The following is a 27,997-nucleotide window of genomic DNA, read 5'->3' on the forward strand; positions in this document are numbered from 1 at the left end:
ATGGAGTCTTTTGAAGGACCTAGTCGGGTTAGGAGGGCTAACTTATTAGAAGTCCCCACTGTAAATGATTTCTCTTCAGAGGATGAAGATGTTAAACCTGACGTTAAACATCGTTTCTCTCCACTTCCCCGAAGGCGGAATTCTGCTTCTTCAGAGGAAGAGGAGGCAGATACCCCCACCACCATTGCAAGAAAAGTTTCATTTGCTGATGCGTTTGGGTTTGATCTTGTGTCCGTTAAAGAGTTCGATACCTGGGAAGTTCCAAATACAGGACATAATGATGACATTGAAGATGAGGTTTTCCCTCAGGATGAATATTTTTTCTCTCAACTGTTTACGTTACCTGCTTCGCAAGAAGAACTTTTGCAAAAAGTGCGAGAGCAGAAAGTGGTGTTAGAGTCGATCGTGTTCCTGCCTGGGATTACCTGTATGAACGGCATTATACGAGTCCTCAATGTATCCTTTGAAAAATTGGTGTATGTTCGAATGACGCTGAATAACTGGCTCAGTTATTACGATATCCTCGCAGAGTTCATGCCTAATTCTTGTGGTAGTGAAACAGATCAGTTCTGCTTTAAGATTACTTTGGTGCCTCCTTACCAGAAAGATGGAGCTAAGGTGGAGTTCTGTATACGCTACGAGACATCAGTTGGTACCTTCTGGGCAAACAACGAGGACAAGAATTACACACTGATTTGTCACAAGAAAGAAACTGTGTCCAAGGGGGATAATAAACCACACAAAGAGGTTACTGATAGACATCTTAAAGGCTGCTTAAAGACGACGCAGAGCAGGTGAGGTTACACCTTAACTTTTGGTAATTTACAATATAGCTGGCTAATTCTAACTTTCTAAGTGTGCTTGCTGGAGCTAAGACTGCCCATGCTGTTTTCTTTTATTGTTTTTTTAAAATGATAAATTAGACCGAGACTGGTTTTCAGTAAAGCTGTTGTATATATCATCCAGTAGTTCTCCAAAGACAGGTTGGTTTGGATCATAGTTTTAATACGTGGCATGCATGCTACTCATTTGGAAAGTAGTATGAGGGTCTATAAATTATGGGCTGTGTACCAATTTTGATCTCTGTAGGATATAAATTAAGCTGACATCAGTGAGAGCTTTGCTACAGACTGAGGTAGCTGTACAGTTAAAACACTTTACATCCACTTCCTTGGTAAGTCAACAAAAATTTAAAAGCAAAACAAATCCTGAGTTTTCACATGATTTATTTCATATTCCATTCTCTACATGCAACGATTAAAACGGAAGGGGCACTGGTGGTTCAGAAAGCTGATAACTCAGGGAAGGATCCTATTGCAATTAGAATAGCTGGTACAAACTTTTCTGCAAGTGGTTGGGCTATTCTGCAAGTTGTATATTAGGGTAATAATTCCTTTTCCTGCCACTGATTGTAGTTTCTGTTTCACAAATGGTGAAATGAGTAATGATTTATAAGGCAGAATTGGTAATATATTAAAGAAAAAAGATATGTAGAATTTATCTCATATTATTCTAAATGAAAGTAGGCAAGAACTACGCTAATTATAAAGTGGCGGTGGTTAACTTACAACTTAAGTCTACATAGAGAGAGACACTCAGGAATAGTAACTTCTGGCTTCCTAATCTGTTTTAAACTCCTCTGCTTTCTGTAAGCAAAACAATGTTTCCTGCAAAAATCTAGTTCTCAATTTTTTGCTCACCAAATTTGCTATAAGTCAGTTGGAGTTCTGCAGAACTGAATCTATATTTTAGCTGCAGCATCCTTTGCAATACTTAGATCCCAGAACTGAATTCTTGTTGAGTTTTTAGTTCCTGTGTACTCTTTCCAGGTGCTGTTTGATTCCCTAGTGCTCTTCCACTGGACTGAACCGGTGGGGAAGGGGGAACAAAACTGCAGCAGTGATGTGAGCTTAAGGAGAAGGGAGACAGCCAGGGCTTCCCATGTGCAGAACCTCCTTTCCCAAAACCCAGACTTGCTGCGCTGAGAGTCTCTGCCAGTCCTAATCACAAATCAGCCCTGGGAGGAGAGGTGCGCAACACAGCTTAGTGCCCGCACCAACACCATGGTGTAAGATAAGCCCTGGGGCTAACCTGAGACCCAATTCATAGCCAGTCCACAAAGCTCTCCTGGTAAGTGGCCCTTGGGCCAGCTCTGGGGCCACCAGGATGATGCTCCCATGGGGGAACATCCTGGTACGTCAGAACAGGGGGAATGGTGCCTTTACCTGCGGTGTGGTCAGACACTGACATTTGTGCCTGGTTCTGTACGTCGTTCCTGTCCTTCAAGAACGGTCATACGACCCCTTCTGGGTAAATAAGATAGCCTGAGATCCCCTGCAGAAGGGCCGTGATATCAAATACCGCAGGCAGTGTGACTTCAGCCTGAGTTCAGGTAGCCCGCATGGAGCAGATGATGGGCACGGTGAGCTGAGTCTTAATTTAGTGAGCCCTGGGCCTCCAGATGCTTTCAGGACTGACCTGCAAATTTAGATACAATTGGACATCTAAGGTCAAATGACTCCTAAGAGTTTAATTCCCTGAAGTCTCCTGTGACATGCCAAGTGCTAGCATAGGTTGTAGAAGCGTTTCTTCTGAGTGATCCTCTTTTACATGTATTAGAAGTAAGTCAGACAGAGAGGTATTTTAAAAAATGGAAAAGAAGATAACATGTCTACTCCTTGACATAAAATTACCTTGCCTCTAATCATAGTGGAAAGTTTTCTCCGTCCAAATTAGTCTGTGGAGGAATGTATATATGTGTGTGTCTGTATGTATACATATATATGTTTCATACATGTATATGCATATTTGTTCATAAATACACATACACACATGCATATTTGTGGTGTTAGAACTAAAGTGGTCAGATTCTTGCTTACATTAAGATTTGTTATCTATTTTTGGAAAACAGTTAACTAACGTGCACTTTCAAGACCCTCTTTAATGGTAGAAGGATGTAAAAGCACCTTAGAGTCAATGCAAAAATGAGCTGGAAGTATTTTTGAAATATTGTTTCAGTGGTCACCAAGGCTTCTGAAAGACAGTTCTGGCAGATTGTAATCCAGGACCAATTTTATGCTGCAGGGATTTCGTTGACTTCACAGGAGTTACAGCTTTCACCAGTTGAATGAGGTCAGCATCAGGGCCTTTCGTTTAAAAGGAACTAAGATGCCAACCTCCATTGCTCACTTGTTTTTCAAAGTGTCTTTGTACGTGTTGCCCCTTTGAGTGAGGAGGAACACCCTGCAGACATCTGCAAAAGTACCATTATTCTCCTTCAGACCCTCATTAAAACTCCTTTGCTTTGATGTCTAGAAAAAAGCGCAAGAAAAACACCCCCCCCCAAAATTGGCAAAGTGAGGCTGCTGTGCGAGTGCCATGACTCCTTCGTATCACGTTGAGCAGTGCCGCCTGCTTCCCTGCTCTCCTCCACCAGCCCGTCTCTCTCTCACCTCTTGTTTTATGTTCAGATGATAAAGTCTGCAGCATTTATACATGTTGTGCTGGATGTTTATAGAACATTTAGCAAAGTGGGGGTCCTGGACCCTAACTAGCTTGTTGTAGGCGCTGCAGCAATGCAAACAGATATAAACAGAAGTAATAACAATTTTACCTATGGTTCACACAATAAATACGCATGTAAGGAATATGGCTATCCATGCCCATGAGCTGGACATCTTAAATTAAAGATTTCTTTATAGCCATCTGAATAGGATATTTTAACAGGACATTTATTTAGGTCCCTATTTCACATTTAGAAACCTGTTACAACTTCTTTTTTAAAATCTTGTCTCTGAGATATTTATACTTTCTCTTAACATGCAATTTACCTCTTCAGTTAAAAAATAGGACTGTTAAAGAACTATGTTTTTTAAGCAGAGAGTCTGATCCACTCTAGGGCATACTTGTGTGGCTCATTAAATGTCATTAGCGAGGATTAGTTGCATTAGTTAAGTGAAAGGAATAATATGCACTTTCAGAGGAAGTTACTGGGGAAACACAATATGACTGTATCATGTTACCCTTAAGAATATGAGCCAGGACAAAGTTGTGTGAATGAGGGCAATGGGGTGGCTTCTGACACCATTATTAAGAAATAAAACAAAAATGGACTTAACCCTCAAAAGTCATACCTGAAAAAAATTATAGACAAAAGCAAAACTGCATGGAATAATTAATGCTGAAAACTGTCTAGATTTGGATATTCAGAACCGCATGACTTAATGTCCTGCCTATTCATTCCATGTTTCATTTGCTTTTGCTTCTATGTCTAGGCATGAACAAATAGTCTTCTCTCAAAGTTTCATAAAGTATTTGCTTCTAACTGTATTTGTCCAAGCTAAAATTTTTTACAACATAGATTTTAACAACTTGTGTGTTTTTTGAAGATCTTAAAAGGATTCATAGGCACAAAACATAGTTTGAAAAAATAACATTTGAATTAAATTATGTTTTAGTCTATCTGAAAATGTGCATTTAACTTAAACATACTCATAAATACACTTCAGGGAAAAAATTTGACTCATAATATTTTAAGGCTGTCACTGGAAAACAGAGAGCTTCTGTCAGTAAACAGCCCTGAGTTCTATCATATATATATACATTTATCTAAACATTCAGAAACATGTAAATTAATTGTATCAGCTCCACTCTTTTCTCTTTGTTTGACTGTCATGCTTTTGGAACATGGATAATGATTCTGAAAACAAATTTCTCCTGGTCCTCAGGTTTGGACCACATGATTTTGTTGTGGACCCCAGGCTCCTGCATCGGTCTGATCAGACAGGGACGGGTTGTGTGTTGCATGAGGCAGACTCCTGTAGATCATGCTGCACGGCGCAGTGATAACGACCTGCAAACCATTTTCCCCATGACTGGTGAGGCTGCGCCCCATTTCTGTGCTTGGTCCTGGTTTGCCATCTGTCAAGAGAGCAGCGGGAGCAAGAGCACAAGGAAAATGGCTGATAAGCAGGAGAATCATTTTACAAAAGGGTAAAATGTGTACTTGGACTCCTGTCCTCTGACAAGGAAAGGGGGAGGCTAGTATTTTTATCAGAACTGTTAGAGTTATCCCCCTCTTACCTCTCTGAGCCCACAAGCGTCTCGCACTCTCAACTGATGTTGGTCCTGTGCTTTCTTCTGTAATTGCTAGGCTCTACCTTTCTGTGAATGGTAGTGCTCCAATTCACTTCCCTTCGCGGTGCCACTTTAAAACAGAACACAAAATAGGGCGATGGCTCATACAAGAGCTGCTCTACGTACAATGCGCAACGAGAAGGAAGAGGTTAAAAACCCCGGGTCTGTGGGCCGCCAATGCCAACTTCAGCAGCTTAAATACTAAATGGTCTTAAAGCAATTGGCACTGAGAAAATTTCTTCTGTGCATGAGTATTCTCCCATCTTCAGCTGCTGTTTCACCCCCTTCTGATGGAAGGCAAAGGAAGGGAGTTGCTGGAGATCCGGCTCGGCAGGACTGCACCGTGCCCGGTCGGTCTCCCCAGGCAGATGGCAGACCAGGGCCTCGGCTGCCCCCAGAGATGCAGTTCTGCATCAGCTCCTCTCCGCCTTTCCCACAAACCCACAGTGTGATTAAAAAAACCAAAGACTTTTGAGGAAGATGTTTGGAAATAGCTTCGCATGTACTTTGCTATAAGGAACGACTGCATTATTCCCAGCTGGTCCATTTAAAATACAGCATCTAAATTATGTCCCCCATTAATCCTTGTTTTTTTGATTATTGCACATCATAATCGTAAAGGGAAAAGGAGAGCATAAAAGGTGTTAAAACACGTCTTCTTTGTGTACTGCTATTTTATCTCAAGGTTGTTTCTGGCATCTCAAGTCACAAATTGCACCTTGATCAGCATACAGACATGGGATTTGACTAAAGTTTATTGCTATTATTAGGGAGTGACTGCAGTCACTCTTTTTACCAGAAGAGCAGCTGCTAGAGAAGCTATCCATTCACAGGGAGCCAGCTAAAAAGAGCACTCCTCTGCTGTTCAGTCTGACCTAGTATTCCCAGCCCTTCCCTTCCCTCCTAGTCGTTGCCAGTCTTTGCCAGTTGTAGAAGTAGGTAGCACTGGCACCAAAAAAAGCCTTCTCCAGGTACTTGAAGACCGTGATTGTTGGGGACACAGGTTAATTATTTAAAGTGATCTAAAATATATTATTCAGACAAGAGGGGTAAAAGCAAGCTGTGGAACCGAGGCTGAGTATTAGGAATGTTTCTTAATAGTGACTCTAGAGTTATCTTCTAAGGAAATTGCCACAGCCTTACTCTCCAAAGTCATTTAAAATAACCTAAGATAAACCAGTTGAAAAATGTTCTATAGGGAACAATCCTACTTGGCCAGCAGCTATGCTCAATGGTCTTTTTTCTATCTGTCTAATGACAATATTTCAAAATCTGGGCACACTTATTATTTGAACTATGAAATATATTAAAGACCCTAAAGATAGATATCCAAGTTAATGGCATAAGGCTTTGAATGGTATCACAGAAATACCGAAGAAAACAAGTTATGGATGAGAATGCCATGCACAGAGAAAATAGACACCTGATAACTATACTTGTGGTCTCCTAATTAGAGAGTACCTAAAGACTGAATAACTGTCTCATTTTTGCTTTTGGTGACTGTGAACTGTGCTATCTGTGTGCCATCCATTTATTGCACTGGAAATATTAAAAGAAGCTTCTAAACTTTTGAGTAACAACATAAGAAAATAGCACGTTGCTTTACTGGCAACCTTAGCATAGTATTTACTCTGGATCTTATTAGTATTGGTGGTTTCTCATTGACTTCCATAATCTACCTTAGAAACTGTTCTCACCAATGTTACAGAACAGAAATTTGTGCTCTAATGTATGGGAAGTATTGGTTTCTATAAAGCTTATTCACTTGTTTGCATAACCATATAAAACCGATGCTGATCTGAGTATCATTTCTCAGCCATAATAAGTAAGTACTTGTAATTGTACATGCATTGCTTGGCTTTACACCTATTAGATTTTTTTTGCAGTTGCTACAATTTCACCAGCTTATTTAAACGTGCCAATACTGTAACACTATTACAACTGACTTTTAGAGCTCTTTAATGCAGCAACTGACTTGAACCTGCAACAGGCACAATAAATAATTTAATGAATGTCAAGAGTCTCACTGAACTTTGTAGAACTCTGCATTTGTAAAACTATCCTTGAATGTTAATATTTACAGGACTGGAGCTTATTTTTATGCTCTTTCAGATCACTGATCATAGGATCATAGAATCATAGAATAGCTTGGGTTGGAAGGGACCTTCAAAGGTCATCTAGTCCAACCCCCCTGCAACGAGCAGGGACCTCTTCAGCTAGATCAGGTTGCTCAGAGCCCCGTCCAACCTGACTTTGAAGGTTTCCAGGGATGAGGCATCTACCACCTCTCTGGACAATCCTCTGACAGTGGTTCACCACCCTCATTGGGAAAAATTTCTTCCTTACACCTAGTCTAAATCTGCCCTCTTTTAGTTTAAAACCATTAGCCCTTGTCCTATTGCTACAGGCCCTGCTAAAAAATCTGTCCCCATCTTTCGTATAAGCCCCCTTTAAGTACTGGAATGCTGCAATCAGGTCTCCCCAGTTGAACAACCCCAACTCTCTCAGCCTTTCTTCATAGAAGCAGTGCTCCATCCCTCTGATCATTTTTGTGGCTCTCCTCTGGAAATGCCTCAACAGGTCCATGTCTCTCCTGTGCTGAAGGCTCCCGAGCTGGATGCAGGACTCCAGGTGGGGTCTCAGCAGATCATAGTAGAGGGGCAGAATCACCTCCCTCGACCTGCTGGCCACGCTTCTTTGGATGCAGCCCAGGATACGGTTGGCCTTCTGGGCTGCAAGTGCACATTGCTGGCTCATGTCCAGCTTTTCATCCACCAGTGCCACCAAGTCCTTATTGGCAGGGCTGCTCTCAATCCCTTTACCCCCCAGCCTGTATTGATACTGGGGTTACCCTGACCCAGGTGCAAGCCCCTGCACTTGGCCTTGTTGAACCTCATGAGGTTCACCTGGGCCCATTCCTCGAGCTTGTCCAGGTCCCTCTGGATGCCATCCCGTTCCTCAGGCATGTCAATTGACTCATCTTGGTGTCATCTGCAAACTTGCTGAGGGTGCACTCGATCCCACTGTCTATGTCACTGATGAAGATATTAAAGAGTACTGGTCCCAACACAGACCCCTGAGGGGCACTGCTCATCACTGATGTCCATCTAGACATTGAGCCACTGACCACTACCCTCTGAATGCGACCATCCATCCAATTCCTCATCCACTGAATAGTCCACGCATCAGATCCATATCTCTGCGATTAATAGAGAAGGATGTTGTGGGGGAGCATGTCAAAGGCCTTATAGAAGCCCAGATAGACGACATCCGTAGCTCTCCCCTTGTCCGCTGATGTGATCACTCCATCATATGCGGCCACTAGGTTGGTCAGGCAGGACTTGCCCTTCGTGAAGCCATGCTGGCTATCTCTAATCACCTCCTTGCCCTCAATGTGCCTTATCACAGCTGCTAGGAGTATCTGCACCACGATCTCCCCAGGCACAGAGGTGAGACTGACAGTTCGGTGATTAAGGAACTTTGGACAAATAGAAATGTACTGCTAAATGAACTCCTGTATTCCATTGTTCAATGACTCTTGTTTAGGGAGATACCTGCTTTGCAAATTGAACCAGGCTGGTAATGACCATTTCAATACTCTGTCTCCTGTCTGCCATTCAGGTATCACAGTTCATAAATGTTGAGTTGGAAAAAAATTGTTCCATTACATTCACCTTGACTTGGCTAAATGTTAGTCTTGAAATGATGTTTAAAGAAGTCAGTGAAAAATTAACTGAGAGCACTGGAGCCATATTTAATCAATGCATTCACTACCAGTGTAATTTGAGCTGTTTATTCTCATTATGAACTTTAACCCATGATCCAGCCACAGCACTGCAGCTCTAAAACTGAAGCAATCCATTCAGCTACACTGTAAATTCAGAGAACAAATCGCCCATCGTATTTTTAAGATAAAATGTGGATTATCTTCTTGGTTAGGAAAGGTAGAAAAAATGGTCCAAACAAATACTTTGCAGGTTAAATGCAGTCCCTGCCTAAGGGCAAAGGAAGAGATAAGACCTTTTAAACACCATAGGAGCATGTTAGAAGTGGCTATTTGATCCCAGGGCCTTCAGTGACGCGCAAGAAAGTATTAGTTGCTATGCCAAAGCATAATGGGGGGCTTGGTTTTCTGACTGTCTCTCCACTCTCCTCCTGATCTGTGGAACCAGCTGATACTCTGTCACTAAACCCAAAGATTTATTGCTGCTGGTTACTAATAGCAGTCCTAAAGAGCACTGAAGAGCATTGAGCTACACACTTGAATGTGAACTAGGTAAAGCTGGCAGGTTTTTCTTACCTTGCACTTAGGTGCAGCAAATGGATTTGAATATACATTTTGCTTTGATGCATAATTATTGTCCCTGCAATAATGTTTATGGCTGCTGGATGATAAGCATCAGATGTTCAAGCCTGCATCACTTCACATTGTGTTAGTGGGTTGGGAGTTTGTCAGTCTTTCTCCCCAGCTACCCTAGTAAAACTGCAGCAGCGTCTACTAGGTTATATTCCAGGTCTTCTCGACAGAAATATTGATACCTATACACAGCTGCCTTCTTGCTGTGTGGCAGTAAGACAGCATGTATTTTTTTCTATATGTGAGATGCAGGGAAAGACCAGGTGCCACACAGGCTAAGCTCTTTTTCTTCTCAGATGTATCCAAAATAGACACAACTTGAGAGAGGTGCAAGACCTGTTGATGGTCCTTGCTTTTCTCTCCTTCCATCTTTTAAAACAATGGGAGAAAGAAGCAAGAGAAGACCAGAGGGACTCCACCCCCAACTTCTTTCTACAACACCATTTTGATATTTCATCATGCCCCTTCCAGAAAAAATGGTAACATAAGAAGTATATCCTCTGACCTTAGGCCAAGCCCAACCCTCAGGAAACTTGACTCCTCACTCACTTTTTCCTCTTTTCAGCAGCTTGGCCCTGGAGTTAGGCACCCCACTGGTAAGGTCCTGCATTTCTAATTCACAATGGAGCTGTCAATAGATCTTCTAATCCTGTCCAGGGGAATATTTCCTAAAGAAATTCTCCATTTCTGAAGTAGTTAGCCCGTTCTGTTGAAGGACTTAGGCATTTTTCTGATGTATAAAACAAGCGGATTGTGTAAAAAGACTTCTGAATTGGTTTTTTTTCAACACTGTTACGTGGATATCGCAATAAGGTACAACAATCACGACAGAGCTATAAAAGGATCTGAAAAAAGCTGCAATCTTCCTGTTTATAATTGCTGTAACTTAATTTGAGGTATAACTGTCTCATTATGCATTTTTTTTTTCTACAGTCTTCATACCTATCCCAAGTCATGAGATTTGGGGATAGACAGGGCTATACTAAGGGTTTGAGCCTGGCACCAAATTGGTGGGCTCCTGGTTCAGACTGTATGGCACTAAAATCTTCAAATGTACAGATATACATCTATATTTAAAAAAAAAAAGTATGAGTGTTTTGCTATTAAAACTCAAGGTCTTTTTTAATGAGCTAGAAAATAAAGACTAATTTCTTGGGACTCTGTTTGCTTTGAGGCTATGATTATTCTCATCCCAAACCAGGCCAATGCGTTTTGTTCTGTGCCACCTATGTCCCTGCTTCAATCATAAACTAAGACTGAAAAATGAAAATATTAGTAATTGGAAAATATAATCCCCTGGATAGCACCAATCCAATAATCTTAATAAAAATAGGTTTATTACAAACATTGTCTGAACCCTACTGGGAATTACCTTTTCAGAAAAAACACTCAAATTCCCTTACAGCTGCTCTCTTGATCAATTGTCCCCCTCGATACTATTAATCATCATACTACATACTGCTTATTCTGAACATCTTTTTCCACTTCACTTTCCAAACTTCCTTTCCAATTGCTACTTGTTTAGAAGCTACTGACAGTCCTTTATTGTCCTTTTTCAGGCCCACCTTTTCTTCTCTTCTGGTGTCAGCCCCTTTTCTCTGAGATGACCAAAACTAAGGGGTATTGCCTCAAGATGGGGAAATACTGCAGGTTAATATTCTCTTCCTCAGATTTCAAACATTGAAGTAGAGGTTCTTTGTGGCTCTAGTTTCATGCAAAATGCTTGTGAAGGTTGCTTAGACTGACTCTCCTGATAACGCAGTCTTCTATTCACAGTGTAGTTTCAAAATGGTAGCTGCAGCGCAAGCCTCCATTGCCATGCCAGCGTGCAAATGTCCTCACCTACCGCCCTAACGACGAGCGGGTCACTCCGTCGCCCTGCCTCTGTCCTCTGTGTCCTGACTATCAACGAGGGAGCTAATTAGTGTCAGTCCTGTTTGTCGGGTGACACCTATTTACTAGGAACTAGATTGAGCCTTCTCTAACATGGCTGGTAGTTGAAGGTCATATAAGAAAATCAACCTTGCCTAGATTTGTAATAAGGGCTCTGATTTTATGTATGGCTTCATTCTAATAGGATCACTTGTACTGGCATAATATTTTAAAATATTATTCAGTAATTTCTACTTAATGTTCACACAGCTATTAATTTATGGCTGTCGATTCTCTTCTTTGCAGTTTTTGCTTTAATTTCTGAATCTTTTCCTGTGTGGTCTCAATCTGTTTGGAATCTAACAGTGTAATTTAAATTACTGTTTTCTGAATTGTTTCAATTAAATTATTTTTCTGTTGTGCTTCTATTTTTTAAATACCTCCTGAAAAAATTAAACATATAAACAGAAGGCAGCAATACTGCCACACATGACACGTAACAGCAATGTTGTGGTTCAGGCACGCATAACATGACATCTCCACAAGGAGGGATCAGTTGAAGCCAAAATGCTCTTAGGTAGGAATTGGCTGTATTTTCGGGTAAAGCCATCTGGTAAATAGAAGTTCAGGTGCTTGCGTTAGGAGCCCAAAACTGAGGAGCGATGCTCTCTGAGCATCAGTCACCCTTTGCTCCGTTGTCAGCACGGACAGCAATGCTCCTTGCTGCGCTCACACCGCTCTTTGCAGTCTCCATCTGCCTGTAATTTGTGCAGCTGTTGGTTTCTGCCGCACCTAAGGTCAAGTTCCCAGGACTCTACCTCCAGCTTTCGGAGGAGGCAGTTATTGCAGCCTGAGGGCACAGTCAGCTGCCCGGGCCCACCGCCCAGCCACCTCCCGAGCTCTGCTCCCCAACACCTCCCTGAACTTCAGCCCGGTGCCACCAGTTTGCAACACAGCTGTGATGCCCCAGCCTAGCGTTAAGATCAGCTTCTCTTAGCAGTATGTAAAAGCCTGAAAACGACTTAGGGCGTTTCCCTGAAAGGTGATACAGCTGAGGACTTCGTTTCCTTGCAACTTTCTTTCAGAGCCACTTTACTGCTTTCCCTCCCCTCCCTACTAATAGATTTGGTACTTCAGAGCTCACACATGCTGCAGTGTTGGCACCAGCTGCCTTTTGCTGGTTGCCATCTTTGCTCTGCTGCTCACCTTGTCCTCTCCTCCAAACCCTGGCAGACTCTCCCCAGGTCTGATTTTACGTGCCCAGCACCTTTGCCTTCTTGGCCAGTCATAATTCTGAGTCCAGTTGTTTAGTGCTCACCCTAGGGTCTAATGTTTGATGTTCATTTCATTGGATTTTATTCCTATGTGCTATCTTAAAAGAGCAGAGGACTGTTTAATTTTCTCATTCATTAATGTCACTTTTCTGGTATTTTCTTTATATCTACCATAGTCTATCGCAACATGTCTTCTTGTAGGTTGCACGTCTTTTTTTATGCACCCTAATCTTCATATGCTGCAAATCTGGTTTGGATGATTGAAATTCTTTAGCAATCATAAAAAACCTTATTCTGTATTTAGATGATTCCTCAGGAAAAAAAATGTATTCCCTTAATTTCTAGCAAACTCTTATCAATACCTTTATATACAAATTCTTATAGAGATAAGCTATTCTTATCTAATGGTTTCTAGGAGTTTAAGACTGTCTCAGCAGGAGTTGCTGAGGGATGAAACTTCTAATGATGATTTAAAGCAGTGAAGTGTGTAGGCTGAAACTGAAATAATTATTGCTGTAACCCTCTAAGCACTCTAAGTTCCTCAGGAGAAAATACTTTGTTCAGAACAGACCCAGAACAACAAAATGCTAAAAAAAGTAAAATAATAAAAACCACTACCCTTGGAGCAGGATGATAATTTAGAACTAGAATCAGTATAATGTGAGGATGTTCTCAACAACTGCTCACAAATGCATCAGACATCACAATTAAAAAGGAATAATAATTATGGCCCCATTCTAAAGTATGTAATATTCTATTCCATTCAATAAGCCATGAACACTTTAAAACCATCAGTATAATCCACAAACCTATATTTACAACATTAAACTGGATGTTCTGCCTTTTCAATAACTGTCATCTCATCTCTATTATTTTCACCTCAGACTCTAATTGTTTCTTTTATAGGAGCTAACCTACCAGTGTCCTTGGCAGTACAGTTTATGGCTCATGCATTTACAGTAATTGTTTGGGCAATTTGCCACACAGTATAACAATTTTCACATCACAATCAGTTTTTATAATAAACAGCATTAGTTGTGAAAAATACAAGTGATGCATGATTCTTATGGTAGATAAAGGGCACTGAAGATGCCCTTTAGAAAAAGAAAGGAAAATACTCAAGCCTTGAACTGCTTGAGAAAAATACTGATGTCACAATAGAGCTAATTAATTTGACGGTACAAACAAGAGGGGGAAAGGGCCTTGCATTCATTAGTGTCAATTCCAAATGAGAGCATACTGTTCATAAAAATAATATTCTGCCTTCTTTTAGACAAAATGTGCAGGTAAACACATCAGAAATAAGCACCAGTTCCAGCAATAACAATGATTTTTCTCCTTAGCTTGATCAAGGCTCTTTCTCCTCTTTAGCCGCAGGGAGCTCAAAGCCTGGGTAGGTGCAACTTGCAGGTAGACCTCTGGATGAGACCAGATCCTGCTGCCCACCAGCTTAGCTGGCTCCAGAGTGGCCAGCACTGCCAGGCACTACAGGGCACTGGTACATGGTACTGGTCTGCTCCTGGGAAGTTGAGCACGTGCTTAATGGCTTCTCTCCACAACACATAGGTGGTTGCACATAAAGATGTCCCGCCACATCTCTGCTGCAGATATTTTGTGGCCTCTGAATTTTCAAGCGTCCAGAAATAAGAGGTCAAGCATTGCTCGGTGGGGAGGCTGACACACCTCCAGCAGGCACAGTGGCCCACATTAAAAATTCTCCGGAGGAGAAATAAGATATATGCCCTCCTATGCCAGGGCACAGGCAGATAAACCTCAGCCTCCTTGTCATCTCCACGCCACCTTACAGACCCTGGCTTGTGCTGAGGCACAATGAGGCAAGGCTGTAGGAAGCACAAAGGTGGCTTCAAGCCAAGGTTGTACCTCCCCTTCTTGAGTTAGGCTGTGAATTCTCTGGCAGCACTACAGCTTGAGATTAAGAACCACATGTGATAAGAAATTGTGTAGCAGTTGTATTATAAGACTATAACTTCAACAGTTGATAACATAGGCATCAATTTAAAGCAGTAGGAGACTTGTCCCTATAAGTGAGTTTTGGACTGAGCCTTATGGAGGTGAGGAATGAGTTTATCTTTACTTGTTAAATATTTATTTCATAAATTCAGTGAGGGAGATGGAATAGAATTAACCACAGAGACACCATCACAAGAGAAGTCAAAGTCTGCACTTCGGAGATCCACACCAGCATCCTCGGAGGCTCCCAAACCCTTTTTGTGAGTTGTCATACAATGACAGAGAGGTCAGGACACGATTTGGATCTAGATCCTGGAGGGTGGTGGGATGTATCTTCAGTGGTAGTCTCACCATGAAAACAAGACCAGAATTAAGCTTATGTTTTTAATTTTTTTTTTATAGTAACAGCTTTTTTTTGCTTCTTGTATTTTCTTTTCTCCATGAATGGTTTTGCTAGGATTTTCTCCCCTGTTCCACTTGTATTTTAAGACCAGTATCAATTGAACAATATTTTAAATGTAACTTTCCAGTAAGCTTACCATTCTGGGAAGGTCATGTTAGTAAAAAAAATGTGTTGAATTCTTACGCTACTGTATCTTACGAACAATTTAATAGAACTTTAAAGCTCTGTTTAGAGCTTTATACATATACAGTCTTTTCTACTGCTTTCCAAAATTCCTTTTTCCTTAGAAATTTATTTTGTCATACATTCATGGGTTTTGAATGACATTGCATACAATACCACTGAAGTTTAGAATTACATGTGGAAAATCCTTTATTTAGTTTCTCACCAATGTTCTTTTAACCCAACTCCACCAAATGTTTTACAGGTTTTCTGCTTCCTATGTGCACACAAAATTTTTTACATAATTTTTATTATTGCTTGGATCTTCTTAAATAAATGTAGATATATCCTTCTCTACTTCCTCTTGACATGATATCTGCTGCTAACGATACAAAAATAACCAAACCGCCAACCTTTCCCTCCCCACGTGCCCCTCCTCTCCCCAGCTCCATGGCGTTACAGTTCTGTGCAGGATTCCTGTTCGGCTGCAGTGAGATCTCAAACCTGAGCACTTACCTGCACTAATTTACTTTTTGCTCTTCTGCTTCTCAGTAAAACATTGCTGACACATTTAACTACTTCTTTTCAAGGATCTCATATGTTGTTTACATCCCAGTGGCATCATTCTTCAGCAAGGCTAGCTATTTTCGGCACTAGGTCCAAAAGCACTAGTTGTATTGAAGGTTGCTGCTGTATTAGGCTCCTTTGAGGTTTAGAAATCTGACCTGAAATTAAAATAGAGTTACTGTTTGGTTAGCAACTTCAGTCTTGCCAGCTACTTTCATGAGGACATTTTAGCTTCACCTCAACTTCAGGGTAGAAGAGGATCATTTTGATTTTGAATCCACCTTGAAGTAAAAACCAGAAGCACGGAAGTTTCTGTGAGAGCCTAAGCCTATCTGGACTTCTAAATAACATTGTACTGAAAACTTCTTTCCCTCTTATATGTTTTTACTAAATATTTGAGAAATATATTCTTTAAATACTTTAATGTTCCTATACCTCTTTAAATTTCATTAATTTAAAATTTCATTTTATTTTAAATAATGTATTCCCACATTTTCTTTTGAATATGAGATAGTATAAAATCATTCAGGTTGCCTTCATTTAAAGAGTTTTACAGGTACGTTTTCATCTTTCTGTACTCTGTACTCCAACAATTTTAGCCTTTTCCCACATTCTATAAAATAAATATCTTGTGATTTAGGTATTAAGATCTAGTGCAAGTGGATATAACACAGAAAAATGTGAACAGCGCTGTGAATTATACAAATATACAGACACAACTTTTTCCAACTATTGGTGTGTGAATTAAAACCACGACAAGCTATAACAGCGTCACCCATTATGAAGAGATTAGTAGCTCCTGGCTATAGTCCCGAACCTATTTCAGACCGGACCAAAGCACCTGCTGTTCCACAGTGAAATGTGCGCTCCTGGAAGCATAACTCTCAGGGCGTGTAGCTGCATAGGAGCATTTGAAATAGGGCTGAACTGGGACTATGGGACCCTGAAGTCTTATCCCTTGGAAATGTGTTGCGTAATCCTATTCACAAAAATATATCCATGTTTCCATACCGAGAGCTTCTCAGTTTCTTGTGCCTGGTACTTGCACTGAAAAATTACAGAATATACTTTTCTAATGCTTATAAATCTTCTTTTAAGTTTCCACAACAAATGTTTTTGTGAACTCTTCCTATTAATACATTAACAGAGTCTTGCTGCTTAATATATTTTCTTCCTTCTCGGTATTTACCCCTTTGCTATATTAATAGAGGGCATTTATTTTTCCTCTCAGACTTTATTTTGCTAGGCTGAAAATAGAAATACTGTTTGTCTTCTTGGTTAATGTAGATTTTTCATTCTGGTGGTCTTCTTGTAGTCCTCTTCTGCACCTGTTCCAGTTTGAATTGATCGTTCTTGAACATTGTGTACAAATGTTCCAGAGGAGTTCTTACTAGTGCCTGGTGCCGCAACATGAATATTTCTTGGAAATCTTTATTACTGGGAACACCTTCTCTGACACATTACTGCAGAACTTTGCCTTGTTGCCACAGCCTTTTCACGCTGGTGGCTTGGAAATGTTTTCTGCCGAAAACAAACTCAGATTTTTCTTCTTTGGCCATTTCTTCCAATTTCTGAGCCCTCATTTTATGTCAGAAACTCCTTCTTGTCCCTAAATGTATAAACTGGCACGTTATAATTTTGAATTTCATCCCTTATCTATTATTCTGATCCTCCAGGCCACCCATTTCTTTCAATCCTCCTCTGTGTGGGTGATGTCTCCCAACTTCCTATGTGCCACGGAATTAATTTAACTTTGACTTTTTGTGCCTTGGTCTGTAATAACATGACTGAATAAGTCTGATTACACGACCGGTCCTCTCCAATTCCCTGGCGACGTCTGCCAGCTCCGCACAGCCCAGCTCATGGGGCCCCGCTTGGCACCGAGTCCCTCTCCCACCGCCCAGCTCTTTTATTCATCTCCCTCTTCTCCAGTTTAATTAATAAATTTCCCATGTGGCTGCACAACAAATGGTTTAATGAAGTCCAGATAGATTAGATAGCTGATTGTTAGACAAGGGAAATATAGTAATCTTACCAAAGACAGATATTATCAGCTGAGTCTGCATTGTTATGCCATTTTCCACTTATCTGTATTTATTCTTTCATATAAGTTTCGTTCTAAATCTGTTGTGAAAAACTTTTGAAGACACCTGGGCCTGTAGTTGCCCTGACACTACTCTTCTTTTTCCTAAATACAGCTGCTACTTTTCCTACTCTTTTGATACTGTTACAGTAGTATCAGGACCAATTTGATAGATTTGAATAGCAAAGATTTTAAACCAATATGTGATTTCCACTGTTGCGTCTCTCAGTATTTTGGGCTGGAGATTATCTGCTCCTCTGAATTGGAGCAAAGTTAAACACCAAGTTCCGCTCCCAGACTGGATAAAATAATATAATTTTCTAAATCAGTTATGCCCTGTATGATCTCTGTTCCTATAAGATTCTGACCCACTAGTAGCGCTGTGGTAGAAAAGTTTAGGAGAAGTCTTTTGACTGTGGGGTTACACATAGATTATTTGAAATCTTGATAAAATCTATTTTCTAAAAAAATTCCTATTTAACTTAAAAAGACTAATTCCAAAGCCTTGACATGTTTTACTTTATCCCAACCCTTTTTGAAGTCAAAGAAACATTTTTTATTAGCTAATTTTTTTTCTCATCACTTGCACATTGTCTATCTACTCACATCTTTAGGGTTCAAGTTTAACAATTTTTCTCTGTTTGGGATGCCAATTCCACATAAATTCTGAACTCCTTTGCATACTGTCCATCAACTTTTCAGTCCTTCCAGTCCTACTATCTAGTCCCTGAACTTCCCATTTGTTCTTTCTAAATGCAAAATTGTAGCGATAATCTGTTTTCATTCCGGCTTTCTTTTTATCACTCAGTCCAAGTGAATGTTAATTCCATCAAGAATGAATCATAGGAGCATAAGTATTTTTTTTGAAGCTTGTAGAAATTCTTAAGTTCCTGATGTACTTTATGAAGATATGCCCCATTCAGCTGAAGGAGAAAAAGCAAGTGAGCTTCTGCAGGTATACAGGTACTTATGCTGGACTCATGGATTTTTCTAGCTCACATTATTGTCAGAACGCCTGGGTCACTTAAAAATAAAAGTAAGTGTTTTTAAACAGAACAGAAATTTTGTGTCTCTCACTACACAATGTAGGCACATTTAGATCACCCTCCACAACACAGTGAGATAATGAATGTGTAAAAAAAAACTTAATTAATATTATAATTAAAAACTCTACTCATGGAATTCTGACAGTGAGCTATTTCAGAGAAATATGGAAAAAAACTAGTCAGTCAGAAAACTTACTAACTAGACAAACACCTTCTAATTGCCACTGTTTGATGAAGGGCTAATTTTTATTGGCTTTTGGGAAGTATTTCAGTCTTTACAGTGTACATATATGTTTGAGATAGATTGTTCTGTAGTTCTATGCACCTGTAATCTCAGCATCTTCATATCACTTAGATTGAATAGTGCTGTTAAATGACTATTGTTTTATGCTTCTTGTGATTTTCAAAGACTACAGTATCAATATCCTTAATATAGGTTAATTTTAGATTTCCCACTAGAATAATTATATGAGGTCAGACATTTCTGATGTAGAAGTATAATAAGGAAAATATCTGTTACAATGACTTTCCCTGTACTCAGGTATTTGCAGGACAGGTGTACACAAATAATGGGCTGTAAACAAGCAATCTTTGTAAAATTCAGTGCTACATGCAAGAAGTTATGTCACAAGCCTCGCAGTGTAGATCCAGGCTGTGAGGTTGTATTATCATTGCTATTTATTACCTATGTTGCAGTTGTGAAAAGAAACTTGTGGACCAGGACTCCAGATGGTACTAGAACAAGAGTTTAGGACAAATTCAACTCTAATCACAACAAAAGTAAAACTGAGGGGCTCACATTGGTGTTACAGCCCCAGCCACTAAACCTCAATAGCCATGTTCCATTTTTAATTTAGAGTTACAAGTTACAATTCACTCAGCTAATTTCAGTTATCTAAAACTTATGGTTCCAGCCTGAGGCAGTCACTGTAGGTTCCCTTTATGGTCAGTCTCCTCCAGAGGCAAATAAGCTCCTTCGAAGGATATGTCATTCCGTCTCACTCGTGATGTCCATGGCAGAGGGAACGAATCTCCCTTCAGACGTGTTAATCTCTCACTGCTGATGATAGGGGTGATATACACGACTGCCTGAGCACAGGCTGGGTAAGGTAAGGCCCATCCTGGCACACGCCCATAAGCATCCAGCTTGAAGCAGTTTTATACCTGTTCATTTAAAGGTTCAGAAAATAGGTACTCCTCCTTAGCATCCTTATTCAAAGGCTATGTCTATATTTTACACTGAAAAGTTGTTAGGCAAAACCAAAAATAATCACTGGATGGGGAACACGGGGAACAGGGGACAAAATCCATGTTTGTCTTTCCTCCGAGGAATGAAGAGTAAGCTAAAGGGTAACTTTAGGTCTGCTTGTACATCCAACTGCTTGTACATCCGACTTCAAGAGCAGCAGGCAAGCCTGCCCTCCAGTTTCTCCCCAGATGGTCTGCAGCCTGGTAATTTGGGTATTTTTTGGATGTGTGTACAGTGTGGTTTTTAATCACGTAGGGTGTGATAGAAGCTGCAAGTGCCACTGCATCTTGGATACGAGCTCCGGCTGCCTGTAGACTATTATGTTAGTTATGGACATCAACAGCTCCCCTTCTTCTGAGAATGCTTCTTGAAAGAAAAAACTGTGTCAAACTCCATTTATTTACAAAGTAGATGAGGGCTCCTTCCAGCAGCAAAAGATGCCATCCCTGCTTCCCAAGAGTTGCATCCACATGGCTGAACACTGCAGGTAGCCAGCTACATTCAAAGAGAAGATTTGAGACCCAATTTTTTTCCCCACTGGAGAGCAGTAGAAGGTTCCCTGCTGTGTCCATGTGGTTTTGGGATTGTTATTTTGGGGTGACTCACTCAGCTCATGTGTTATACATGTCTTGGCTCCTAATTCGGGGCTTTTGCAGACACCTGACTAGCACGTAAGTGCTTCGATGCATCTGTCTCATGGCTAAGCGCCAGCCTACACAGTGTCTAGGCTTATGGAAGCAGGTGAGTGAAAAAGATGCAAAAGGACAGAGGAAAACTGGGGACTAGATGTAACACTAAAGATAAGCATTTGAACAGTAAAAAAAAAAAAAAGAAAATTGCGTATAAATAATAAGCAGATTTACCTTAAAAAGCCCACAGACCTACTAAAAATAAGGGCCTGACTCTGCCAGCCTTTTCAGGATGAAATGCGGGTTACAGCAACTGCTGGCAGGGGAAAGTGCAACTCGGTGTGAGTAGGAGAGTGAGAAATGTGCGGAGGCTGTGAGTGTACCAGAATTCAAGAGTGACATGGCATTCACATGGCTATCAAGAATATTCAGCATTTTTACAATTAATGGTAAAAAAGAACTGTTGAGAGAGTGTTAAATCTTGTGGTTCAAGGACAGCTTCTAACAACAAAAGGCGAAGAGGAAATTTAATAAGGCAGTGCAAATTACTCCAAGTATTTTCCTACAAGAACTTTACATCTTCCCCTGAAGGATCTGATGGTGGTCAGTGTCAGCAATCAGATGTTAGACTGGCAGGATCTTCTGTCTGCTTTATTCTGGCAAACCCTACAAAGGCTGGATTTTAAAAAGTTGGTGACAGTAGATGTCTAGGTTCTTTTAACAGAGTATAAATTTAGCATCCTCCTTCTGAATTAAGCATTTAGGTGGCAGAGTTAATGTTATATCAATTCAAATGAAAGACACTAGGAGAAAATAGAAGGGGAAAAGATTAATATTTGAAAATTAGAAAGTAATTTTCAGTAACAGAGGTGGACGGCTGGTTGAAAAACGCATAAATTAAGACCTACAGAAAAAGATTGCTCTTCATAGAGAAGTCATTAGGAGTGATATAATAATTTACATTTTACATAAGTGACATTCTTTTTACTTTTTTTTCCCCCCTTTCCATTAAAGGTTACATCCCTATAAGCACACAATTCAAACTGCTATCACTTTGCATTGATATTGATGGGGGCTGCAGGCACTCAGCATCTCTCTGTGGTGTTTGGGACCTGGCCTTTGTTTTCACAGCCAGCAAAGCAACCGCAAGAATCATACTGGCTGCAGGGACGCAGAATTCGTTCCTGCTGGCCAGGCATAGCTTAGCAACAGGATTTATACTCTATATACTCAGGGAGAATCTTTTGATTTATTTCAGGTAACAAAGATGTCTTTTTCAGAGATCTCTGTATACATATAAAAATTTGAAAAATATAAGCGAGAGAGAGGCCTGGTCTCCTGAACGCATATATCCTTCTAGACCCTTGCCTGACCCCAAAGTTATGCTCTCCTGTCACTGACCCATCTAATCACCTTTGTGCTGCTTTCCCAGGAAAGGCCTGGGAAAACCCATCAGCTTTGCAATGTAATCTGAAGGTCCATATTTTCATTTTCTTGGTCAATTCTTTCTTTGACCAAGGTTTAATATCAGGTCACTCAAAAAAAGCTACATTTTATAAAGCAGTTATTTTCAGAATTTCAAACAACATTCAAAATTTTGTGTAGTGAACTAGCAGTCTTTATAGCTGAGTCTAAAAGGAATTAGAACAATAAATTTTGCAGAATAACACAGGAAGTTTCTTTTTGTTTAACAGCAAAGAAGAAATATTGGCAATGTCTGACGATGACACATTGAATAATTCAAGGACTTCAGGTACACCACCCGGTTTAATTAGTTCTTCCTTACTGCACATGTTAATTAAAAAAGATAGTGTGAAAAACAACCTCATGGAAATTATTCAAGTATGTTTTTGTTAACTCTTCAGACACAAACATCCCAAAAATTGTTTATTCGGAAGCAGAATACAAAGACACCAAACCAGCTGATGAAAATATGAAAGATAAAAATGCAGAATACAACCAGGGTGATCACGAAGATGATGAAAAAGAATTGGAGTTGCTGGTAAGTGTTATACAATTATATCTACAGTATTAAATGATATGAATCCATTTATGCTTCAAAGCTGGTGAAATGCCCCCATTTAACAGAGCTGACTGATGTACTAATTTACAAATGTAAAGCCTTGGTCTGTACTTTCATTGAATCTCTAACTGATTCAACAATAGAAGGTGCTTTGATTTCAGTATAGTGCAGCAACTTTTTCTGGTCTTAAATTAATTACTTCTCCCTTTTACTTCTTTACCAGAGGCTCTAAATGACAGTTTGAAGGAATTAGAAGAGTAGCATTTCAAAAATCTCTCCTCCTAGTCTCTAGTATGGGAATATTCTTAAATGCTTTATATTGGGTAAAATTATTTACGGTACTGTTTGCTTTTGGGGTTTTTCAGAGGATAACTATGTAGCATGTTATATGAGCAAAATAAATAAATATATTTATATTAGCAGATTTTTCTATATCAGTATTTGACATTAAATTTGTTATAATAAATTTCACACTCAGTGAACATTCAATCTATTTGGATTTTTGTGTGTGCATGGGTGTGTGCGGTTTGGCTTGCATTTTTCAGTATGAAAGAAAAAATGGCAATAAATGAGACATGTACAGCAATCTATTATTCTCAGTGTCTGTTCTCAGCTCATATCATTTGGGTGCATAGATTCATAATCATAGATTATAATAGCTATCACCTGTGAAAATGTGAATGCCGAATCAGACGGGAGAGGAAGATGAGAACCATTCTTTTTTTTTTCTTATTGCTAGAGAATAAATTCCTCTTATTTGAATGTAATTTTTTCTTGTCTTTTACTTATAAAAAGTTGAAAATTGTTGCTTATTGTGGGACTTTTCACTGCCTGAAACTCAACATCTCCTTTTTTTTTTTTAAATGGTAAAACCTAAAAAGGAGGACTTCTAAAATCCCTTGTTGTTCTCAGTCCACCCTGTCACAAAAAGCAGGATCAAATATAACCGTTTGTTTATCAATTGCCAGGATTGTCCGTACAATAAATGAAGGGGGAGCTATAATTTAGATGTTAATTTACACTATGCGCTCTTTAATGAATTAAACAATGAAGGCTTATAATAGATGGAAATACAACCAAATCTTTGAAACGCACAGGCATTGGCTCACAAGACAGCTGTGCAGTTGACAAGTAACATGAGCCTTATGTGAGAAGAAGGGGAAATCGTAAGATTTGCATATAATTATTGAGATCATGCAAATGTCAGTTATGAGGAGGGGAAAAAAACACAGGCATCTCGCTGTTAAATCCTGACAGTTGGCATCGCCGAAGAACTCAAATACACTTGAGCACTGGTTGGCAGAGGGTCATTAAAACAGAATTTGCAGAGACATTAGTTCCCTCACTTTTCTTTGAGTGACGTTTTACTATTAATAGTTTGCAGAGGCTTTGCAGAAAACATATTAATAAGAGAAACTGTAATGGGGGTATCTACAGCAAGTGCAAATGCATAAAGGGGTGCCCAAGAAGCTAGCCTCTAATTGATCAGCTAGTGCTATCAGTGTGACTATGCTAAAGTGAGAAGAGAGTGCAATGACAAGCAGGCATGGTTGAAAAATACCATATGATATTTGGGAGCTAGGAGGGAGAGTGATTAGTTTCTGGCCTTTTACTTTGCTAATCTCATTTCCAACTCATGTCTTACCAGATTGTCTAAAAACAGTCTGGTTTGAAGCCTGTAAAATAGTCCCTGAGAGAAATGAAGCACAGATAATCCTTACAGTATTTGTCAGTGTGAAATGTGTCTTTGTTTTACTGGACAATACTGTACGTTACCAGGCTTTGATGTACTGTATCAATGCCCTCATTTAAGCGCCAGTCCCCCCATCCCCACCCCTCCGTCTCTCCAAACCTAGAACCGAGTGTGTAGAGAATGAATTAGCCTCCCTTGAAGGGAATATTCTCTTCAGGTTTAATTTGTATAAAATGCAGTAGCAGCTTACTGAACTCATGAATAAAGAGAGAGGGTTCTGAATGCTATTTTATTTCCTGCTCCTTTCAGCACCACCATAAAGCTCATTACCTATGTTAAAAAATACATACAATGCAAATTTTGCAAATGGTTTGGAACACGTTTCCATAAAAGCTTTGTTACCGAAAACAAAACTTTCCATAACAAAATCCTGCCTCCTTCATTTGGCATATTTTTGCAAAGTGCTTTTTGATCATTCTTTTCTATTCTATTGTTTCAGCTAAATCAGCACTTCACAGGAGCTAGAGGTACCTCTTCCAGAGATGAAAGGAATTTATACACAACAGAATCAGTTAATTTTCCAACTGAAACTGAAAGATTGGAGAAAAAGCTAACCTGTATAGAAAGAAACAGTGACTTGCTGAGGCACCCTGTTCCCATCAGTTCCTCATCTGAAAACACTTCACGAGAGATAGGAGGAGAATTAAAAGATAACATTAAGTGTTCCCTAAGAAATTATGATAGTCAGCCATCAGGGAAGGATGTTCATGCTGGCTTGGTTAACAGCGGTGAGCACTCTTTGGAAAGTACTGGTACCAGTGAAAGCCTTTTATCGGCAAAATATTTTCCTGGGACAAAGCAGAATGAGGCTATCGATACTACAGCTACTGTCTCGAGCCGACAAGGAGGGTGCCACATGGATATTTCAAAAGGTGAAACAGATAGTGCCTCAGGAAGTACGATGATGGAGAGGTTATTCATCAGTGAGGATGCTGCTGATACCTCGAAAGGGGCCCGTGAAACGAGACCAGAAACCATTTCTCCAGAGCATGATGAATCCATGCAATTAAAGGCATGCATAGCAGGGATGCTGGATGGCAATGCTAATCCAGCTCCGGAGCACCAGGCACCACAAATGTCTCACCAAACTCTGGATTCATTGTTGTCAGACACTGACAAAAATGAAGGAAAAATCAAGATGATTGAAAGCAAGGTTCGGGTACATTTAAGAGGAGATTTATATGCCGACACTTTTGCACATGCTGATGTCTCAATAGATTCCACAAAAAGCCAATATACGCAAAAAAAAGGAGTTAGTGAAGGAAAGAACTGTAACGCTGATGCAGGGAAGGAGAAGAAAGTCATCGAAGTAGCAGACTTAGCACTAATCGGTGAGGAGGAAGCACCCAAGCCTCTCAAGTCACGTAGAAAACATGCTGCCAAAGCGTTGAACACAACGCCTCTGTCAGCCGAAGACAACAAACAGGCACCCAGGCCTGCACCCTCTCCGGGGGATGAAAAGAGAGCCGAAGACATTCAGGAACAGAGAGGATTCACAAGGTTAAAAGACAGAGGAAAGTCAGACAACACAAATAAAGGGAGACCGGCAGGAAAGGAACGGGAAGGAAACCCCGCAGAGCAGAGGTGGCAAGAGTCGGGGGGCGAGGTTCGGCGGGGAGCGAGGGGGAACACAGGGCCTCGGAGTGCGGCTTCCACAAAGGAGTTGTTTACCTGCCAGGAGGCAGAGAGTTGTGAGAAGTCTTCTGTCTCCGAGCAGGGTACTACAGGGGAAGCAGAGGCAGGTACAGCTTATATAATTAAAACAACATCAGAAAGTGCTCCAGAAAAAATGTCTGCCAGTGAAAAAGCAGTAATTGCTAAGTTACCTCAAGAGACTGTGCTAAGTGACAGGCCCACAGAGGAAAAGGAAACGGCGTTTGATACACATGAAGGGAGAAATGATGGTTCACATTATGCTCTTTGTCAACTCAACACAGTGGGTGTATTATATGACACTGAATTTGAAAAGGAATCGGTTTTAGATATTTATAATGCACACGTACATGAAACACCGCAAGGAGAAACGACGTCTGTATGCAGTAGCAGGGAAAAACGTGCCAAAACACAACCAGACATCGGCAGTGTTTTACCTGTAGGAGAAGCAGTAAAGGCTTCTGCTACAGGAAAGAAAGAAGGTTTGGGGCAGGGCTTATGTTCAGAAGTATCTAAATGTCCCCCGAGTGCTGAGAAGCATCTATACGGTGGGGAGGCAGATGAGATCTGCAGGGAAGAAAGCCATGTTGGTACACTTTCCTATTTACTTGCTAAAGCTGAAACAAAAATGCCACCTTCTGGTACAAATGCTGTGCCCCATTACCATTATAAAAGCTCTTCAGCAGCATCTTCTGAAGAGTCCACTGTGGCAAGAGGTATGGAGCATCTGTATAGACACTTTGAATTCAAACTCATTGACAAGGTTGCTGCTGAGTCAAGGTGCGATTTAAGTCTACCGAATGAAATGACACATATTAATAAAAACCTCTCTCTTGAAGCTGAAAAAAAAGAAGTACCTTCCACTTCAGACATAGCAATTTCCAGAGAAGGAAGGGGAAGGATTATAGGTCAATGTTTCCATCAAGCAGAGTTCAAACAAGAGAAGTCGTCAAGGCCAGAGGTTTTAATTAGTAAGCCTACGGAAGAAGTTGGAGGGACAGGCTCTCAATCGGACCATTTAGTAACTGAGGGGAAAATGCTAAACTGGCTTGATGACTCACAGAAGGAAAGCCAGCACATTTCTGATTCTGCAGATATTCCTAACCAGAAGAGTGAAACACCTAAGTCACCTAGTGAGTCTCCAGGTTTAAAACATATTGCTTGCAAAATCTTTTATTTCTTCTTCTTTCTTCTATTTGCTGCAACACTCTACCACTATGATTTGATGGTTTGTCTTGCACTCTACCTGTTCTCCTTGTATTGGCTATACTGCGAAGGAGGAAGAAACAAGGAGTCTGTCAAGAAGGAATAACAGTCTGTGTCAACTGTGCTCAAGATCCATGGTCAATAGTCTCCAATCCCTCCATAGCATTTTCACTCTTAATGAGCTTATTCACTGTTAGAACCAATGCAAGTTTTCCACTGAAGCACCTTTTTTAAAAGATTACATATGAAGTTGAGCCTTCATATAAGTAATTATACTACATAGGACCATTATGTTTGGATCATTAAATACCTATATGAATATAAGTTCTGAAGCACGCCAAGTTAAAATGAAGTACAGCTGTTGCTCCTTAGCAGGATATGAAGAAGCAATGCTTCATATATCTTTAGCACTTAAAAACATCAGTTTCTTGCATTAATTTCTTTCGCAGTAAAGCTTCATATTTTTCTGGGAGTTTTTTTCTAAGGTTTTGTGTAGTACATAACAACACAAGGAATGATATAAAAATTAACCCAGTATTTTGGTAATGACATTACAGTTGATAATCTGCTAGTGTAATCAGGCAATGCTCTAAGAATTTATGACATCTGCTGA

General features: G+C 40.2%; 1 protein-coding gene across 1 annotated transcript; it reads left to right on the top strand.

The window, feature by feature from the left end:
* Window positions 1–27,577, top strand: PPP1R3A (protein phosphatase 1 regulatory subunit 3A; the record flags this gene model as incomplete). The annotated part of the gene is made up of 4 exons (XM_082007806.1): window positions 1–794; window positions 22,444–22,502; window positions 22,615–22,751; window positions 24,965–27,577. 4 exons carry the CDS (start codon window positions 1–3, stop codon window positions 27,488–27,490), a joined length of 3,516 nt encoding a protein of 1,171 aa, XP_081863932.1. The 3' UTR covers window positions 27,491–27,577.
* Between the last annotated feature and the right edge of the window lie 420 nt (window positions 27,578–27,997).

Source organism: Phaethon aethereus, assembly GCF_964289735.1.
Source record: "Phaethon aethereus genome assembly, chromosome: 1".
Classification (NCBI taxonomy): Eukaryota; Metazoa; Chordata; class Aves; order Phaethontiformes; family Phaethontidae; genus Phaethon; species Phaethon aethereus.